This window comes from Mya arenaria, chromosome 1 (genome assembly GCF_026914265.1).
Source record: "Mya arenaria isolate MELC-2E11 chromosome 1, ASM2691426v1".
NCBI classification, from domain to species: Eukaryota; Metazoa; Mollusca; class Bivalvia; order Myida; family Myidae; genus Mya; species Mya arenaria.
In genome coordinates this window covers 35,453,635-35,475,951 of record NC_069122.1, presented here as the reverse complement: position 1 = coordinate 35,475,951, position 22,317 = coordinate 35,453,635, and the positions used below count along the sequence as shown (strand labels likewise).

General features: G+C 33.3%; 1 protein-coding gene across 1 annotated transcript in view; it reads left to right on the top strand.

The window, feature by feature from the left end:
- Positions 1–262: 262 nt before the first annotated feature.
- The window catches only part of LOC128238870 (uncharacterized), a 41,096-nt gene continuing 19,041 nt past the window's right edge, over positions 263–22,317 (top strand). The window contains exons 1-11 of the mRNA XM_052955169.1: positions 263–303; positions 3,558–3,621; positions 3,930–4,052; positions 4,729–4,823; positions 5,404–5,522; positions 11,871–12,025; positions 13,124–13,293; positions 14,855–15,083; positions 16,299–16,387; positions 17,729–17,855; positions 18,415–18,485. Coding sequence (XP_052811129.1) covers positions 298–303; positions 3,558–3,621; positions 3,930–4,052; positions 4,729–4,823; positions 5,404–5,522; positions 11,871–12,025; positions 13,124–13,293; positions 14,855–15,083; positions 16,299–16,387; positions 17,729–17,855; positions 18,415–18,485 — 1,248 coding nt within the window. The 5' untranslated portion in view covers positions 263–297. The remainder of the gene's footprint in view (positions 304–3,557; positions 3,622–3,929; positions 4,053–4,728; positions 4,824–5,403; positions 5,523–11,870; positions 12,026–13,123; positions 13,294–14,854; positions 15,084–16,298; positions 16,388–17,728; positions 17,856–18,414; positions 18,486–22,317) is intronic.

Here is a 22,317-nt window from a genome sequence, read left to right as displayed (position 1 = left end):
AAATCGAAAAAAAATTAAGCAGAGCCTATTGAAATACCAGTACAGGGTGTTTCGTTGACATATGTCATAAAGGTATCATAAAAAGCAAAAACTATAGGGACACGCATTCAATCATATCATCCATTACCGCACGCACTGCTGCACTTCAAAGATCACAGGTTGTTATAAAGAAAGCTCACAAATTAGGAAATATTAAATATTTGTTACCAAATCAACCGTTAAGGACTATATAATGTATTTAAATATTTGAAACTTCATACTCGTTTAAAGGGACTATCCGGATAGTTTTTCCTCAAAATGGGCGTAAGATTTTATTTTATCTTTATTTTTTATTTATAAATTTGTTCCTGTAAAGACAGAACTGTCTTCATATTTATAATTTATCTGAAATGAAATATTATTCAACAATTTTGTTTTTTTGTAGGGTATGTGAATACTTTTCAACTCTTCTTTAGGAATGATATTTGATAGTCTGAAATTTAACTACTAAGTATGATTAGCAATATTTAGATTTAGGAACTAAAGGCCTACATTGAATATTAACAAATGTAAGACAGTTTGACAGGAGCTCTATTCTTCAGAATATTCATTATTTGATTCGATGGTTCATCATACATAATCATAATGATATTGTTTTGGTCAAATAAATATACCTAAAATATTCAAACAACATTTTTGGCAACGGCACGTTCAAAATGGCATTCATAATGGCCGCCAAATTATCCCGTAATGAATGGTTTCTTTAACAGCTGTGCATTTCCTTTGGATTTTGGTCAGAAATCAACGTATTGATTGTTTAACACTTAACAAATAAGTTCTAATTTAATTAGTATACAGCATTTTAGACCATCACAATTTTAAATGGCATAGCTTCCAAAATTGCCCCCAAACGCAACAAAATTGACGTGGACGAGAATGCCCCATTACCGTAATATAAGCCAAACAATTCAAAACGTCTATTTTATTTATTTTGTGATTTTGAAAGACTTATACAATATATGTTCATTACAATTTAGAATATTAATACTACATAAATATCGTCTCACAAACAATTTAGAATCTAGCTGCCAATATTGCGTTAAAGATGCCGCTAAATTATGTCGGGAATATTAAAAACACATGATATGAAATCTATTTTATTTTGGCCGAAAAAAAGCTGCGTAATTATTACCGTATTATATCATGTATAGGACGCTAGCATAGATAGGACGCAGGCAAAAAAATAGTTGAAAAAACGGGTAAAAACCCTTAATATATAAGATAGGACGCAGCGGAAAAATATCAAAAACGCAAATCTGATACAGAACAATAGAAGCCAAATCACCCTTAAATCGGGGAAATATGAATAAAACACAATACATGTAATTACAAATAAATTATATAAATTACAATATTAATACAGTATATGAAGGGCTGGTCAAAGTGTGTGGAGTCCGAAGGACTCCACGAGTACTTTGACCAGCCCAATTGTGTTCATATCCCCGATAATGACATCAAGCCCGCAATTCATTACTTATATTTACACCAATAGTTCATTATTTCATTCAAGAATTGTTAAAAAAAACTTAATTTCATTAAAAAAAAACTTTTAAGTAACCCATTCCTACCCATTCTGTAAATAGAACGACCCGACTCTAACCGGAAGCATTTTTTTCAAATGACGTCACAATATCGCGGGAAAAGATCAACCACTTGAAATCACTTTTAAACGTAAAATTCAAACAGTTATGGCAACTACACATTTAAAATTTAAAAAAACTAACATTTTCTAAAATGTTGATTTATATTTTACGGGACCTTCTGACACAATACAAACAATAACAAGATAAATAATTTTCATGTATATTGTAATGCAATGAATTGCGTTCCGAACATATCCGAAGATGTTGCGTTCATCGATTGATGAACGCAATTGCCGAAATGACGTTCATTTAAGGAATGGAAGTTGAGGTGTTAATATTAGTCAAAACAACTGCAGAAAAAACTATTTGGTAAACACATCAGCTTGCCAGGAAAAGACAACTCAGCAGAAAATATGTAAGTTATATGTGGTTTATTTCATGTTTTGGTATTTGTATGCAGCTACATTATATATTCTAAAATATGTTTTTGTGCAAAAGTTTGCATCGTTGACCAACTTTCGGTCAGAAACCAGGTCGCTCAATCTTCATTGTTATGATGCGGGCCCTGAAAGCGCGTATGTAAAGCAAAAAACCGGGCATTAACGGCACGTGAATTTACTGAATAATGCACGTTTTCTACCGATAACGCCCGGGTTTTTGCGTTTTAATACACCACGATAACGGACCGAAAACACACATTGTATGCAATAATACGTATTTATAATATTCTTGACCTTGAAAACATAGAAAATAAACATATAAATAAGGAACTATTTTATCTGTGCATTCATTGTCGTATAAAATTAGGTTACGATAGCTGTTCTAATTTACCCACCGTTGAGAACATTGAGAGAAAGAAAAGAGAAAATGCGTTTGAATAATCAATTTATTTTAGCAGAAATGTAGATTTAAATGAATGTAAATATAAGTATTAAAATTCGACATGTTGCATTTTATTGGGCTTCGGACTCCACCCATTTTGAACAGCCCCATTGCATACCATACCCCAATAAAATGCATCATGTCGAATTTTAATCCTTAATTAAGAATATCGGTGCATCTGTGTATGCACCGATATTCTTAATTAAGGATTAAAATTCGACATGATGCATTTTATTGGGGTATGGTATGCAATGGGGCTGTTCAAAATGGGTGGAGTCCGAAGCTGAAACATTTAGTCAGTGTACTTTTAAGGAATGAATTGCGGGATATGAACGCAGTTTGGCTGGATAAAGTGTGAAGGACTCCACGCGTACTATAACCAGCCCTACTGCGTTCATACCCCCGATAGTGACATCGACCATGCGATTCATTGTTTACATTTACGCCAATAATATATATATATATGAAAGTACTTCATTTCATTTATGTAAACCTAACAGTAATTATTCATCTCCTATACTATAAATAGAACGACCCGACCGTAACCGGAAACATTAACATTAAATGACGTCACAATAACGCAAGAAAATCAACCACTTCGAATCACTTTTTAACTTAAAAATGAAACACTAATGACAACAATACCTTTCACATATTATAAATTAACACTAACATGTTGATTTTATCGGGACCTGCTGACATAATACAAACAATAACAAGATAAACAATTTTCAATATACATTTATATTAATATGCGATAGTTCGCGCTCCGAACATATCCAAAGATATTGCGTTTATCGGAAAATATTCGCAATTGCCAAAAGGCAGTTCATATAGAGTTGAAGTGTAGATATAAACACGCACTCTTTAAATAGTATTAATGTTTCGAACATCAAACCCCAAACAATGATGACCTATTGAATCTATTGTAGACGGGAACAATCGTTAGATATTTTAAATAAGTATTGCTATTTTTATGTAATAACTAATGGAACTTTATGACATGGTATGTGTGTATAATTATGTTTTTTTTATCTTTCACCCATCGGTCAGAGTGCTGGTGCTGCTCTCCTCCTATCCATTCTGCTGCAATGCGCCAGTGTATTCGCAGTCAAAGGTAAGTCAAATGTTCTATATGTGCAGATTGGTTTGATTCACCCTATTAGTCATACATTCAATGACCAGTCAGTACAATATCGAGCTCTCGAATACGAATGACCCTCAATTTTGACCTTCAGCTTCGACCTGTGGACATTGGTTTTGCACGCAAAATAGCATTATGATATGATAAACATTACTACCAAATCATTTCATAATCTAACAATTATTATGAACGAAAAAGTTACTGACAGGAAATGCATTGTTGGCGCAGTGAAATTTGAAGAAAGACCCACCAGAAACTAAAAGTCTTTTTATTTCTTGTAGTTTCCTATACGTGCCATGAGACGACAGTTGCAGATAAGGAGTTCCGGTTGAACTTCCGGTTGGATCCAGAAAGCAACACCGATATCACTGGTGTTAAGACTTACGTATCACCTACCGTGCTAAGTAAGAGAATTATTGATATGTTTTGTTTACTTTTGTTGCTATAGAAACATGTACGTATGTATATGTTAACTTATCATACTACAACAGAAAGTTTAAAAGTAACTTACGTTATTTTTATATAGCAATTGAGGACTAGCATTTCCAATTTGGAGATAAAAATTGACTTTCCTTATAATAAAGAAGGTTACATGAAGCTTTTGGAACAAGAGTTTACTTTTTTACTTAAGGAGTTATAAAGATATATTTTATACGTGCGTCACACTCGAACTCAAAAAAATCGTAAAAGGTATAAAAACAAGATTATTTTTTTGGAAATTTGTTTAACGGCTAGAAGCGGTGGGTTTTAAACCCGGTGGCCTTTCTAGATGATTGTCGATAAAACCAAAAACCAGTATCATTAACAGAAATAATTAGTGGGGCTATATGCTTAAGTCGGGGATCGGTTATCAAAATTATAATGAACATAAAATGAGAACGATTGAAATGTGATTTCTCTTGGAACAACACTTTCACACACACACACACACACACACACACGCGCACGCGCACGCACACAATTTGAATCGCCAACAAAGGTCTTTGTATTCGGTGTTTAGTTTGTTTTCGGAATATTTTAAGAAAAAAATCAAATCTCGGTTGATTATATAATGATATAAATGACTGAAATATTTTTTAGCTAGCCCAGAGTGTTCGGCAACGTTAAGTGGCGGAATATACGAGCTCAGCACCACCATAGACGTAGGCACATCCGAATGTGGTGCTACATTAGACGTAAGTAAATACATGATAGTAGTTTGTTGCAGTGTAAGATTACGCCTATCGTGAAAAAAAGCTTTTGTGAAATTTGCATGCGCCAGATTTGTCTGAAGCAGTGGCAGCAACGGAAGTCTGCTTGAAATGCTAGCAGATCTCAAAACAGGCACAAGTCCGATTAGGGAGCGAAGCTCCTGGCACCACAGTTCGCACAATATTGAAACGTAATCGTAGCCAACATGTAGTAAAAGTGTTTAACACGGTACCACATTCTCCGAATTTCAAAAAATGTCCGTTTAACAAAATTATCAAATTAAACACAAATCATACTCACGTGTGTAGAAGTAAACACAAGGCACAGCTGCACCACGGAAGTGTCGACAGCTCATTTTCTTTGCACCACCGATAATTGGTGGAGCTGGCGTTAAGTTATCATGTAAAGGTGATTATGACTCTCTACAGTTCATGTAAGGAACTACTTATGTGCCTTTAAACATGGTATTTGTATATATTTGTTACTGCTTGGGCTTGTCCATGTAGTTGTTGACATATCTCATTTAATATGCCTTCAATTCATGTATCTTCATTTCATTTTCAGAGCGGTACGGTCTACAAAATGTTAGTTCGCGCTGAAGGGACGGTAAATTACTACGAGATACAGTGTGATACGCCTAGCCTTCTGAAAAGTACGGTTAAAACATCGGAGTTTCAAACATCGTAAGTGTGTTGGTAATTAACCACGGTGTGCAGCAATGGGCGGATTGTTTAGAGTTATGTTACTCTTAACAACAGTGTGCCAACTGTTCAGAACTTTGTTATTGTTAAACACGTTGTTAACGACACAGTTGTTAGCTTTCAAATCGTAACTGCTATGGACGTTTAAAGGATACGCTTGTGATCTGCTGTATTCCGACAAGGTTTGAGACAATGGTTTCAGCTTATCTTGTTTATATTCAAATATGTGAGCACATAATGAAATGTTTCATGTTTAAAGATTAACAACGATGTAGTCCATCATGTTGTTAACAATGTTCTGTAAAACGGCCCGTTGTTAACGTCATCGTTGTTAACTTTCAAATCATTACTGCTCTAGTGTTTAATATACACGCGTTTGGTTTGCTGTACTGCTAAAAGGACCTAAGTCGGCTGTTTCAGCTTCATTTGTTTATACTTCAATATATAAGACCATCATCAAATAGTGTTGGTTTAAATTTTAACAACGATGTCATTAATCTCGTTGTTAATTTTAAAAAAGTTCTGAACAATCGGCCTTATGTGATTGAACGCCATATTTATACATAATCTTGATGGCTATTTTCTTAGCCGGACGTGAGTGCTTTCCATTATTTCTCTAAAAGTAACAATTTTACAAACCCAAGAGTTATTGCATACGGATAAGGTCATAAGGAACTCCTCGGCCATTTTCGATCGAAAACAACCTCGCATGTAAATGGACAGTTAACAATGTCAGAATTCTATACAGTTTAACTACGCTGCAAGTAGATCGCGTAGTAATTTCAATTTTGTAGTCAAACTTTAGGACTTTACCCTTTCCATCTTAATTATTCATGCAATAATACACTTCAATGCTTATCAATTTAAACTTAGTAATACAACATACACTTTAAAATACCAATTTTAATGTATACTGTTATTTAAAATTTTACGAACTACTTCAACTGATGTTCTGGCCTACATCCGAGGTTGTTTTCGATAGAAAATGCCCGAGTAGTTCCGAATGGGATAAGGTACGCGTATGCTACAGCCCATTAAGAACTATTCAGTAGCTTGGAGAACAGTGTTGTGTCATTTTAACGTAATTTTCGCACTCTTAGGCTCATTCAAACTGAATCATATTAACTCGCCCGGCATTAAAATAAATTAGAGTGCTTAAGAGATGAATTCTTTGGCTGTAACAAACTTGCTTAATAACAAAAACGTAGATAATTTCGATACTTTTTTAGTCATTTTACAATTTCGCGCTTGGTAAAACACACAAATTATATTTGAAGATTAAATTTGAAACTGATGAAAATATCTCACGCCTGAACATATTTTCGAGTCTAAGGATATTTTATTTGGTTACGCTACATTAAAAGTATCATTTCAAATATCTTCCCTAGTGTTAGGGTGTAACAACTAAAACCCAGACACCATAAAGCAATCATAGCCACAAATGATGCAGGATCGCATAAATTTAATAACTACTAGTATATCTTAACCTTCAATCTAGATGCATCGATGATTTGCTGACGTCAGAAAACATAAACTTGCACGCATGAATGAATTACACTCGGGGTTTTATTATTCCTTCACCTTAACGACGGCCATAAATTCTGAACGATTGGTTATGCCATAGCACAGAATAAAGTTACGTTCAAAAGTGGTTACATAAAACAAAATAAAAAGCGATGATGGCGATGTGTAGCTGGTTGTGTTTGATAAGCCATGCGTCCTGTACATTTAAAGTAACACTAGTATTTAACAGCAATATATAGGGAATATTATGATAGAACGCTTTTCTGGTGACCTATATCGCGTCGAGTTCGGTGTGTAAACACGTATCCGTCGAGACCGCACCGAAGGAGACGTGATGCAGGTCACCAGAAAATCGTGTTATCGTAATATTCCATTTATTATATACCTGCCCATTTAAGTATTCCTTTTTATTTTTCGAATGTGTTACGCAGTTTTGAGTTATGAAGTCAAGGGAGGCTACTACAGCGAAACGAAGTAAGAAGATACAGAATTAACTCTATTAAGCAAAATAATACAAAAAAACGGTATTTAATTTACGAGAAAACACTAATCGTCCTTTCCTGTAGACGTAACGCAGCCATTTTAACAGAGTAAATATTCGTGGGATATTTGCGAGCTGCTCATATTGTTTTATGATAATAAACATGGATAGAACTTGTTCACTGAAATAGCTGTCTAGATAGATTGGAAGTGTTCTCGGCTTCGTGCTTATCCTCGTGGTTCTTTGAAGAACATGAGAACCATGTTCCTGAATATTTATATGCTTCAGCGAGAGTTAACAGTTAGATAATTTAATGTATTTAAAAGTTGATAGGTTTTACCAGTATTTATGGTCAAGCTATTTTTAGCAACGCGAAAGTAGTTCCGAGATTACACACGGTACTCGCATGATACGGAATCAGAAAACGACAGTATCATGATACGGATTTTTCAATACGGCGTGCTGTATTTTTACTGTTGGATATTAAAAAGGAATTTGATAGGCATATAATAAATACACATGTATAACAAACATAAATATTGAATGATAAACCTTTAACTACTTACAAAATAATGAATTTGTTGAAAATACCAATAACTGATAACAAGATTGTAGCCGTGTATTTAAAAGCTGAAAACTCACAAATATTTAATGACTCTCGGGTCCTTAAATATTTACAGTGATCAACTTTCATCCCATAAGGTAGAAATATCGTGTTTTCTGCACCTTTCTTTCAAATTAAACACGGTATTCTTCATAGGAACCATTGGGTTTTTTATTAATCCATCCTTTTCGGTAAATTAAAGTAATTCTTAATAAGTGTGGTACTTCTTAATTGGGAGTAAGAGTGCATATTTAAACTTGCTCACAATGCTGCCTAGATAGATTATACTGTATTAATAAAACAGTTGCCTTGATTTGGTTTGATTCCACTCATTGGCATTAGTAAATGCAAAACTGGCAACGCCCATGAGCACAGGCCTTACTCAATTTTCAAGTCAGTAATCTCAATTAGTACATGTGTTACTATATATAGTAACTCATTTGTACAGGAATTTCACCATTATTTGCAAGGCTCAGCAGTTATCAGTTTTGCGGCCCGGGCCGATTATCGGTTACCATTTTGCGGCCCTTAGAATGTTCGCACATGAATATTATTTTTGTCTTAAAATCGAATTTGGCGACTGTTGTCACGTAATGCTACTCTTCACTTAATTTGTTGGAAGTCTTTCAGTTATTAAACAACAACCGTTCGAATGTCAGTTCTTTATTGTTCCACGTTCTTTCTAAGTATAATAATAAGTTCTAAATACAGCATGACATTTAAGGTAATCCCGCATCCTAACTGCCGTCCATTAAGGACCCAAGGCCGCTTTCTTGCCTTCTTTAACCCAACTGTTTTTACATACAAAATCATCTCTCTTAAGTACTACTTTTTTGTATAAATATGACAGCTTTACAACCCAAGGAATAAACGTTTTTGCAATTAACATGACCATTTTGTACATTTGTACCAGGTCGGCTGTCAACCACTTCCATATTCAAATGACAATCAAATATGCCCTACATTACTAAACATACAGTATGTAGACACATATCCATTTAATTAAATCTTAATTATATCTTAACTATAACGTTTTTTAACGTATTACGTCACACTGTTTAATAACGTTTCAGCTAAAAATAATCACAATCAAAAAGAAAAAAATAAGGAGTGCGGTTTCAAAAACCTTCCCATATTTGTAAATTTACATACTTATTCATCAACAATACATTGTCTTTATTGAGTGATAAATTACGATATGTAGGAATTAAGCTACCGCACGTCATCAGCCTGAACATATCTCGGATCAATTAAACCACAAGCTTTACTCTAAACACCGATTCCTTATATCAATACTAACACGCTTATCATCTGCGAATTGGACTTCTACAATTCAATTTAAGCTAAAGGATATTGTATTGTCCGAGATTTTGTTAACATGTTTAGATTTAAATTGTTCTCTAAATGACCCCCAAAGCATGAAAAAAGCTAACATCTATAATGTACTTTTGAGATAATTGCATTCTAAATAATGCTAGCGACCACCAATTTTGCGTGTGCCTCAGTTTGCTCCCCAACCAAGGAATGATGCATCAATGAAAAGTTCTTTTTCTGCAGGCTTTCTTGAAATATGCCTTATTTGGAATTCCAACTTATCAATCCACCACTCAATTTTTATATACTGCGAAACCGGCATTTAAGCGTCATAGTTTTCATTGATTATTCTTACTAAACGCCTGTAATGTTGTTTTTTTAATTGTCAATAAAAAATCCCATTACGTTTAGAAACAAGCCATAACTTATCCAATATTTTCGGCAAGCCAAAATGACAGATAAGTGTGTGTTATTTGTCAATTCATCTATCATGCTTCATAGTATTTCAGTGGTTGGCGAAAACCTCCACTTGCAATAAGATCTACATGTGGCATTAGAACAGTTATGGTATAAACATTTTTAGTGCACTCTTGCATGTAGTTCCCATATAATAGAATGTCATCAATGAACCCAGTGATTATGTAATCCAAACCCCTCACTTTTAATAAACTAGCGTGAGAAGCTGAGTAAAGATGCGTGGTCCTTCTGCCAAGCTATAATTTTTTTATATGTATTGATATTGTTTCATTCAAATAAACCTTAAATATCAAAATATCTCATATTGTTCAAAGGCGATTGGTATAGAGTATAATTCATGGCGTAAATCAACAGATGCAAAATATGTTTTCTTGTGTAATGAGTGTTAATGCATTTTCAAAAGTTTCCATTTTGAAATGCATGTATGAAATATGCTCATTCAACTCTTTTTTAATCTAAAACCATTCTGTAATTACCATTCAGTTGGCTTGGAAAAATGGTGATTTAACCTGATCTTTTTCTGTTCTTTTGTTCGTAAATTTGATTGTCGTGTTCGGACATTTGGGCTTAAATGTTTGCTTATAGCAGTTTGCAGGCCATATATAGCCATATACAATGTGTATTCAATATCCTGCATGTGCCTTGCACATATTGATTGGTCGACGATGACCTTGATTTTTTATTTGTTTTGACATGTACATTTCAAGAAACACGTTCCACAATTTTGTTTAAGCAACCATGACGTTCTTGCAAACAATAGTAAAATAATTTCGTCAAAACGCTTCTACATACTAAACAGACGCTGTACGATTAGAAACCAATTTCACGCTGATCGTAAGTAAATTTCTACTCCACCGTTTTGCACGTAAACACTGCTATGCAAATGCGCAACACATCGAAATTAAGATAGAACGAAATTCTTAAACAAAACATAATTGTAGTGAGCTATGGTAAGGTGTGGCGCGTATTAAATCCGTGTTCTTGTCGTAAAGGTCAAGGTCAAAGGTCATGTTGTATGATATATACGGCATAGCAATACTTCATTGTCCGCCATTCTTTGTATTTATTAAAGGGTATTCAATCAAACTTCATCGAATTTCAGCCACAACTATGTCATGATAAATGAAATTCACAGATTTGCAAGCTCTATTGGAAGGTTAGTCAAGCATGTCATTCGTGCTGTGCTCTTAAGGTCATTTGGATGGGCAATGTAATACCATATAGACTTCATATCGATACTTTGTGTTCAATTGATAACTTTGTAATTAGTAATGGGAATCTAACCAATCTTTGTGCTCATATCTCAAAGGTCAATGTCATATTGGAAGGTAAATGTTGACGGTATTTATTTTCATAGCAATAGATTGTATTTTTCATACATATATTTGTAAATATAAATGAAATTCAACCTACCTGTAAAGTTCAATAGATAGAACTTTCGCGCATGGTATTTGCGCTGTTATTTCAATGGTATCAATTTGAGGTCAAAGTTGCACAGTATGAGTTTTGAGCGGTGTACGTCGTGACACAGCTTTGACGTTATATCCGTTCGTAGGAATTAGTATTGTTTTCACTGATTTATACAGCACAAATTGAAGGCATTTGATATAATAAATGGGATTTTAATCAAACTCTTCGTACAAGATTAATGTTTTATTGAGATGGCTATCCGTCCAACAAACCCATTCAGAGGTATTTGTCACGTTCCTGTGACAGATCTTGTTCCATAAATGTTGTCATTTAAAAAAGAGGTAAAATATTAATAAGCCGAGCCCTTTGTATTACTTTCTCTTGAATGGTAGCCATTTGTTGAAGTATGTATAATGTCCTCCTCCGACATGCTCTTTGAATCAGTCTTTTTGTGCTGTATTAAAAACCTTATTAAGTTTCATAATTTAGTTTTAAACGTAGAATCATCATTTCCTTTAAGAGCGGTGAAGTCAAACTACATGCACCGACCAAATCCAACTGATGTGAAATTCCAAGTTGTTGAAGCTGATGGCAGTTACGTTCCGACGAGTAATGTGTACGAAGGCCAGGATATCAAACTGAGGCTTATCTACAACAAAGGAGCAATAGAATATGGTAAACTTTAATATGGTTTATAAAACCTTGCTGTTGTTGTTTGCCTTTTAAAGAGATTGGTAAAGTGTGGTGTCCGACCAGGATAAGATTTAACATTTTATAAAAAACATCAAACTATTAAATCTTTGAAATAGATCTTACTTATGTACCCTATCGGTGTTGGATATTTATTAGATCTACAAGTAATACCAATCTAGGAGTATATCTTGATTTTTATTTTTCGATCATAATAATAACAATAAAAAGGGTTTACGGCACCAAATGAAAACAATCGTACTTGTTCGTTGTCATACGGAAACAAATATAGTTCGAACTTCCAAGGCACACAATTTTAATTTTTTAAATTATTTTAACAATCGTTTCAAGGTGAAAACGTTTGAAGTTATACATGAAATGTTTAAGTATTTTATGAAGATATGTCTGAATCGCGAACTAACAAAAATTTGTATATCACGTGAACACTTATTATTGTGTGACAGGGCGTTCATACATGACCAAAAGAATAGTTTGTGAACCTAAACAAATTAAAACAAAGATCAGCAGCGAATAATATGCGCGTCACAATACAATGCCTATATCTAAATGTTGATGTTTTCGTGATCCAGGTGTTGGTCATTATGGGTAACTGGTTTTTAAACATGTGCGAAATTGAATGCTCAAATAACAAGGTTCACGATGGTTCAGTCCCCGGAAGTTCCAGAAGGATAAAAATCACTTCATAAAAACAACTGTAAAAGGTTTGGCTGATGGTTTGCGAATTTCCTTGAAATAAGTTCAAATAAAATATTAAGTATATTTCACTTCTTCCTTTTTCGGTACACTTAATTGGTTAATAAAGAAGGCCCTGACATTGGCCGACCACAGGCAAACTATATTATACTCGGTTCAAAGACGCGTTGCGACGTTGAAATGATCCTTTAGATACTAACATCTATATATGTATAACCTTTATTTTATTCGTCTCTGCATTGAGCAACCCAGCATCCTCACGACTAATGGCGATATTTATCTACCGGGCTTCCATAGACGTGTTAAGATGTTATATGGATTGTTTAAATGCTAACACAAAAATATATGTAAGTAATTTATTTTGTACAGGTCCTCAAAATCTCGGGTATGTTTTTCATACGGGGTCCACCCCGCACTTCGGAGAGACAGAATTGATCATCCAGATAATGACACCTGGTCTGGGGACGGAAGTGAAAATTGAGGGTCAACTTGATGGAAATGAGTTCATCTATTACTCGAAAGTGAAACGGGATAGCGCGGTATGTCAATGCTTTTGCTATAGAGATACTTTGTGATGTTTTTGGGGTTTTTGTAAATTGTGATTCAATGATTAGTAGTATAGCTCGCTCCTTTTATTTCCTATATAATATATTGTAAACTTAAGCGGGCAATGAATTTCACTGAAACTCAGAACTGTTACCCGCTAGCGCCATGTAACCTGCTCACGTCATGGTACGATGTTCAATTTACGGATTTTACGCTCTACCGATTAGGCGCTTTATTTGTATTTTGTATTAGATGAAAATAAAGTTAGTTTTTTTTCGGTAAAATAAAACAAATATCCCCACTTGAAGGGAACAGTGCTTCTTGTAAACCCTTGGCAAACACTATCAACTTCGGCTAAAAATTATCAATTATAAATGTATATGATCAAAGTAGACTTTTTTACTAACTTGGTCATTTCATATCATTGACATATATGTGTTCATGTTTTAATGGGAGCGTAACATAGTTTAATAAAAGCTTAACATTATATCATAAAATTGTAAAGATATTTATTAAGGAGGGAATCTACTCGTGATTTTTATGACTATTATTGCTTATTGCATTCTATTAAAATGGTCTCCATTTGTAATTTCTAATAACAGCCTACAATCGATACAATATGAATTTGTATGTGTTGAGATCTAATAATACAGGTGTTTTATGTACATATGTGAAAAGTTTTGAACTATATGCCTAAAATAAATATTAAATGTTTCTATTTAAGATGGTTTAATGAAAATGAGCTCAATATGTACATTACCAGCGTTTCCGTAATTCGGACAAGTATGCCTTGTGTTACAAAGAACAACGAATAATGATGAAAGTAATGTATAACTGACCCGTTATTAATCTTCATGCTTCCCTCTGGTCTTTGTATCGTGTACATTTTGAGTTTTAGTTTACAAACCAAAGAAGGCTTTTTCATATCAAATAAATACTTATCACTAATAGATAGTGGGCTTTTTATGAATGCTAATCTCAATACTGAATCAGGTACTTAATTTCGTATCAGTAACGTATGATTAATCATACGCTTCATTGTAAACGAGTAACACGACGGAGTAAATATACTGAAAATTAACTTTGATTAAATTTTACGTCTGAGTTGGTTTGATTCATGGTCTTAGTTGTAGATGCTAGCGTTACTTTTGTCAAAATCACAAAACATTCCGACCTTCAGTAAGTCGAAATTAGGTAGAAAATTAGATAGATAGATTTAGTTTCGCATAAAGTGCACATGTATCAACGTGGTAAACATTTTCATATTTTGAATAAACATAAACGAATAATTATGCAAACACATGCTTTATCATAGTTTAATTATTATGGATGTATTATGGATGTATGTTATTTTTATTATGATACATCACAAAATAATATAAAAAATGGACCATATCATACAAAGATATATCAACCAAGGATAACCCAAAAAAGGACTTAATTCAAAATGAAAATATAAAATGTAAGACAGCGATAAGGATTTAAGTGACATTAAATGAAGAATAAGATAGAGCCTATTCTCTTTCAGCCCTCAAAATGCGCAATTTATTTCAGGTGGAGATAACAATACCAAACGAATATTATGGCCCCGGCAATGGAGCTGGAAAGTCAAACTGGAAAATTGTGGGTAAAGCCATCAAAATAACAGCTCTACACGATCGAATAGGAGTCAAGGTCATTTCAAGGGCGATCGGATCCTTTACCGAGAGATCGTTCATAGCTATACCCGACGACGCTGTTTCGCATGATAGCACTTATGAATACACTCTCCACAATATCGATGGTAAGGGTATTATAAAGGGGATGTTTGAAATGGCCTGACCGATTGGTTTAAAGGTAGCCGATTCAATTTTAAAAATATCTCTATACCCTTCGAGACAGAAATGTATGATATATCAAAAGGATACAACAACAATCAATGAAATCGATAACGAGCGGCAGGTTACTTTACTTTCCGGGAGGTCAATTTGATGCTAGTATAATTGTAACCATTAAAAATGTTTTATGACTCAGCAAAAAAACTGCGGGTGCCGACACAAATAACTCATTCATTTTTATGAGAACTTAATAAGTTTTTGAGGGAAGTTAAATAGGTTAAGGTAAATAATAGAAGGGTATATCTACTACACATTTAAAAAACAACAACAATGCTTCCTTTACAAATAAGTATGTTTGAAATATTATCCTGGAGTGAATGAAAATAAAGAGGTGGTTATCGTCAAAACGTGTCATGGTTCTTTGCAAGATTTGAATCATTAATTGCAATCAAACACCGATAAAGTGCTAATAAAGCAGTCTTTCTTTTTCTCTTTCTTTAAGTATAAACGGTTTATTTTCTTGTGTCATTAATGGGGATCGCGTGCTTCATGCGATTGACACGATTGTCAAGTACGCATGTTCAAGTTTATTTACGAAGATAAGTAGGTCTAACGGTGCCAGAAACTCATCATGCAAAAATTTACTATATCTCTTTTCGCTATAAAAAAATCCGCTATTCTTTTAAACAAACGTATGTTGTCGGTGTCATTTTCAGTTTCAAATACTAAGTTGCAGAAGAAAATGATATTTTTATCCAGATAAATAATTATCTCAAATGTAAATAATACTAAACATAAGTATGATTGCATTTTTTCTTGCTTTAGGCTGTATGGACAAGCGAACATATGACCAAAAAGCGGTTCATGGAATTTGCTAGCATGCCCTACTGCGTTCATACATTATAAACGCAAGAAAACAAACTGGCAAATTTAAGCTTCATAACTTCCGAGAAATTGGTGCCAACTTTTAAGGATTATTTTCTCATGTTTGCTTCATTTGCGATTTTTAAATATTAGTGTTATATGTAATGAGTTGTAGCATTATGTTTCTCTTGTTTGAAATTTGTTTTGATAGTAATCCATTTGCCTTTAATCAGGATTTTGTTAAAACATGTAAAGGCTTCTCCGGCGTTTGTCAATGTAGTTTTCTTTGTTGTACTTATTTTATTTCTCATCCACAGCTGTAACTGCTCAAGTTATAGCAATACCATTTGGATCAAGTACGATTAATGTTGCGTTTAACGACTACGATGCTGCAGCCGACAACGTTGTAAGTTAAACATTTGACCTTATATTTGATAGTTTGATCCTTTGTTAAATAAGTACGCGCTTATGCCTGTGATTTACGTTTGTTTCTATGCGTGCGCTTCGGTGTGCGAATGTATGAGTATGTGTGTGTGAGTATTATTGCGTTATTGTATATATGTGTATCCTATCAAAATGCATAGAATTGTTGTATAGATTGAGAATTGGGGATTTAAAACTGTGTGCTGATATATACTCTATGTAAAAATAAATGAGAAAAAAGTAATCCGATCGACTGGTCTTGGAATAACCACATAAAACTCAAGTTTTATTGGCAAAACATACCCTCTGCCTCTTACTATTATTAAAAACAAAATTATATATGTACATTGCAGTTCTACGTACAAAGCAGACTGTGATAATTTTTGTTCAGTTTTCACTGGGAACCAAACTATCTTTCTCTATTTCCTCCCTTCTTTCTATAATTAACCTACCTTTAATCTCTCTTTAACACTCTTCTCAACAGCATTACATATTGCTAACATAATCTGTATATGTTTTTTGTAAAACATATACATGTATATTAATAACATGTAACTTGTTCAACAGTATATGTGTATAATATTTACTGATGTAATAATATATACAAAAGTTAATAAAAAATAACTGGGAAATATGGAAAACGAATCTTCTTTCGTAAATTTGCTTAACTCCTAATTACAGCTAACACTGTTGCAACGGATACGTGTATTACGCCGCTTGCTAAATATTGAACCTGAAAAATAAATAAAAAATGAACTTTTTAAACATATTTTGTTTTGATCCTTCAAACGACTTAGGCCCTTAATGCATGTAAATGTTCAATATCTTTATTAATTCATACCCTACCATACTTTCCCCGTAAATTAGTAAATAATCCGTTTTTACATCCTTTTCATAATAATCTTCAGCCATTAAATCTAAATTTTGTTATTATTCATTTTGAACTAATCATATAATTGATCTTCCATGCTATTCAGGGGCCGTATTTATAAGTGTCTTAGTGAAATCTATTAACTTAGTGAAAAACATGAATCCTGAGATGACTTTAAATAAAACTATGTTGTTATGCCTAAAATGAAAATAACAAAGCATAACAAAGATCCAAATAATAGTCATATGCATAAATCTGATGTAAATAGAGTGTATTCAAAATATTTAGTGTTAAAAATTCGGAAATATTATCATTAAGATGACTAAGAGGAATTATGCGTCCGGCCCCTGATATCCTACTATCATATTAATAATATTTTCATGCTCGTTTTCAAAAATATTTGTTGAAAACTGATATAATTTCATATTGATAAATGTTTATTTTTTACAAAAGAAAATAGATGGAACCGCTGTAGTTTCTGGATCTACCAATGAAAATGTTATGCTGTCGGAATATGATGTTTTTGAATTGAGATGTGGCCCTTCCGCTGAGTGTGCAAATATTCATTTGACATCAAGTGGTAAGTTGAACGGGCTCCAATTGCTCGAACAACCTTAGGCGTAACAAGCAGCTCATACCATTAAGCTAAATTTATACCTAACCATAACGTAAATTTCATACTCAAACTTGATCTTAAATTTATACGTAAACATGATGTTTCAAAACAAAAATTGTTTATCGTTATAATATAAATAAAAAAGGTTACTCAGTTTGTACCAAAATGGAAAATGTGTGCTCAGCTTCATCCTGTAATAACGGACTTCTGATTGTAAAAGAACTCGGGGCCTGTTCTAAATGATCCATATCAATGTAGAATTTATCTTAATACAATCCAGTTACTTTATACATGTTATAGCGAGATGAATAATTTAAGCGTGCTTAGCAATTGCTTGAACATGGTGCACTTTGTGAATCGTTGCAAGAGAGTTTTATAGATAACTATTAATTATTAACTATATATTAATTAGAATTGCGCTACTTATCATACCTTTTTTTCCTTTTTTTTTCAAAATATTCTGATGTCATTGATACCATACACAATAATACAACTAGCTTAATCAATAACCTTTATTTTTTAGAACCGTTTGTTGTTTTGGTTACTCGGGCTACTGGGACTTTTTCTAGCTATGACGAAGACCTTGCGACTATGGTATGTGCAATAAAAAAATTAGGCGCACGTAGATTGTAAGAGGTTTTTTTATTCGATCGTGTAAAATAACGTTATCCGTTACCAACGAAATGAATGCTTTAACGTATGTTTTTTACCCACAAGACTGGACATATATTTCATTCGAAAAGTAAATGCTTTACGAATGAATAAACTATCAAGTCGACATCTTGGTTCGTTGTAAAATATGAATCTAAAGGTTACAGAATGTGCAGTTAATGTTTATTGTATCACGTGTTGAAATCATGTTTTCCAAAAGGAGTTTCTTGTATGTTTACTTCAGTTAGAATTTTTTTGTGAATATAATTTATAACAATTGCAGAAATAAGGACCCTGCATTGTTTACATCAGTTTAATTCCACAAGTGTTGCACTTTCGCCTAACTCCCTTTTAAGGCCTATATCTTTAACATTGAATAAATAATAATACCACATGCTGTTTAAAATTATTGTAGTTTGTACCCACAACACGACATCTACAAACCGAGTACACTCGTTAAATATATGTTTGAGGGTGAATGTGGTGTTATGGTATTGGTGTCCGCCTCTCACTCAAGAGGTGGGTTTGAACAAAACTAGGAGAACTTTCTTATGACCTCTCAAAATAGACACTAGAACGGACTCGAGCTTTCGTCACTATCGAGCATTAATAATTTAGTAATAACTTAGAATAAATGTCTGTAAGGCCTTGACCTACATATGTTTCCAAACAGGGTTATCTCTAGATGGTTGGCTACTGCATTTGTTTGTACAATCTGTCATTTTATTTTATTTATGATAAATGAAGCTCGAGCGAATACTGGGTTCGCGAGGAGGGAGGGTGCTGTCAGCTTAATTACATACATAGTTCTGGAGTACTGATTTAAAGTCACTCAAATCAACAATTATGTAGGTCCACCCATCAAGTAGCCAACAGTTTAACCGATCTTCCGTCGATGTGTGCATACGGCTAGAAAGATTTCATTTCAAACTCTTCATACTCACTTTGGCAGATTCAGTTGCTTTTTCAACGTATTGTTAGCTAATATAAAATGAATGCGTCTGTGCTACATCTGTTTGAACCAGAACACTTGTCTCCTTTTAATAAGTGTCACAATATCGAAAATAGTGAAATATTATATGATCTCACAAATATTATATGATGCACATCATGTACAAACGAACGTAAATGGGTGAGTTTGTGATGCGTCTCTATTGTCCAGAGTGTTGGCCTCTATTGTATTGACATGGTACGTGACCTGAAACGTTTATTTGTATTGAATTCATTCTACACAATATGTAAGGTTCACTTTAAATATCATCAGATAACCATTAATAGCATGGAGATACTCATACAGAAAAGTGTTTGTGCTGCGACTGGTACAGCAACGTGATCATTTGTAATTGTGTTTTTATGGTGTATTATTATATATATTGTTGTACAGGTGAATTTTCAAATATGGGTAAGCATAACATGTAGTTAAGCGTGAATTTCAAGCCCCATTATCTGTTTTAACTTTTAACAATGTATTCAATACTTTTTACAAAATAATGAAATAAATTTCTGCTTGCATAATGCCTCTATTATTATTTAATGTACTTTTTATCATCATATTAATGAAATTGAGTTTATGTTTAAACTTATCACATTGATGTACAAATGTTTCAGATTTTCTATATTTATATTTGATAACATAAGTCGTCAGTGAGTACCGTCTATTTTGACAAAAAAAAATGTTGTTCTTTGTTTATGTTCTCTTTGTTGCGTGTAGGAAAAAGAATTTATCGAATGTTGATAGTGGGCATGTCTTCTTTAAGGGGAGTAGTTGGCCTGCCCTATTTATGGGGAGTAGTAGGCCTGTCCGCTTTGTTTATTAAGCAATAATAACATATCTAATGCAAATACACTCCGTCAAATGTGATTTATCAAACAGTTATTGCTAATGTGATACGATATTTCACTGGTAAGATGAACCTAAGTAATTGAGTCATGGAAAACACACTTACACCGTTATATATTCAATTTAATTCAAATCATTTATTTGATAAAGGCCACCGGCCCAAAACAATCGTTATGTACAAACAAACACAAATGAGACAATTACAGGTGAATGGTGAACACAAGTTGCATGTGAAAATTATTTGGCAAAGAATATATGTAGTGATAAATGTGCATATAATACCATGCACAAAGTAGAACAATCTTATATATAGTTATGAATAAATATATATCAGTATGGTTTTTTTCAACACTGTTATGGTAAATTATTATTTACAAATTCTTCCCTCAATTTTAAGGCATTGAAGATAAACATTGCTAAGTTATTAACTGTGCTATCTGTTGTTGTGTTCAGTAGAAAATGAAATTTATGCATGTTCGGATTATTGTAATACTTGCTGGGGAGATATTTGATCCTCAGATCATTAAAAATAGTGCATTTCATTATGAAATGGTACTCAGTCAGAACCTCTAATTAACATATTTTCATAGGGAGTATTACTATATCTGCCTGATTCAACTTCTAAATTATGGGCGGAATACCTAAGTTTAGCTAAAGCACTTCGGAACTTTCTTATTTTTACATTATTTAAGTATGGTGCATGTCTTTAATCCCTGTTCAGATTTCTGAATAGGCTTATGAGATTCTGATATTAACCTTGTCCAACCTTACATATATTGGTCTTTAAGTCTTTGCACAATGTTGCTGTTCCCCAGTTCGTCCATATATTTGAGCATATTATAAACAAGGCGCACAAATCTATCATTTGGCATATGTAGTATCTTACGCCAATATTTTATTACTTTTTTCATAGTTTGTATATACATCGGAAATCTTCCACAATCATCAAGAACTGCTATGTTTGTTCTTTTCTGAGGGACACACATATAACTTTTACATGCGTATATTTGGACAGATTCAATTGTGTTACGTTTTTCAGTACCCCATAATTCTGAACCATATGTTAATATTGGCGCTATTTTTGTATCAAAAATCTTAAAATACGATTTTTGGTTAAGTTGGCTAAATTTGTATAGTTTTGATAGCAAAGTACTAGCTTCCCAGTAGTTGCCTGTTCATTTGCCATTCTTGGGAATGATAGTTGTTGTGAAAGTTAACACCAACATATGGGAATCCGTTTACAACTTCAAATCGTTCCTTATTAAAGTACCACTTTTCAGTCTTCGAAAGTGTGCCCCCATTTTGTAGACCATGACTTTTGTTTTCTTAGTATTGACTGTAATGTTAAACTCCTGTGTAAAATCTGATATTTTGTTAAGTATTCTTTGAAGGCCTACTACAGTGTCAGCCATTAAAGCTAAATCGTCTGCGAATAGTAGGCATAATATTTCTCGCCAATCAGGGAAGAGCTGAATCCCTTTTAGTTCGCTATTCTCTATTTGTTTAACAAACACATTGACAAAGAATATGAACAACATCGGAGAGCAAAGGCAACCTTGTTTTAAACCGGTTGGGCAATCAAATTCATTTGACTGATGTTATTATTAGATCAGATTTTGGCTCTAACTCTAATATACATTGATGTTAGGGATTTATATAATCTACCGTATACACGATTAGATGAAAGGATTTCAAACAATTTATGTCTACTGACTGAGAAAATCGACATATGCTACGTACATTTTACCTCCCTTTCTGTTCAGTTTATTTTCAATCAAACCCTGTAAAATAAACGCGTTATCAATTGTACAGTATCCCTCTCTAAAACCAGCTTGTGGCTCTCTTATTTTGTCAAAAATATTCGCAAAAAAGTCAATCGTCTATTAATAATATTTGTATAAATTTTCCCTAACACGTTGAGTAATGATATACCTC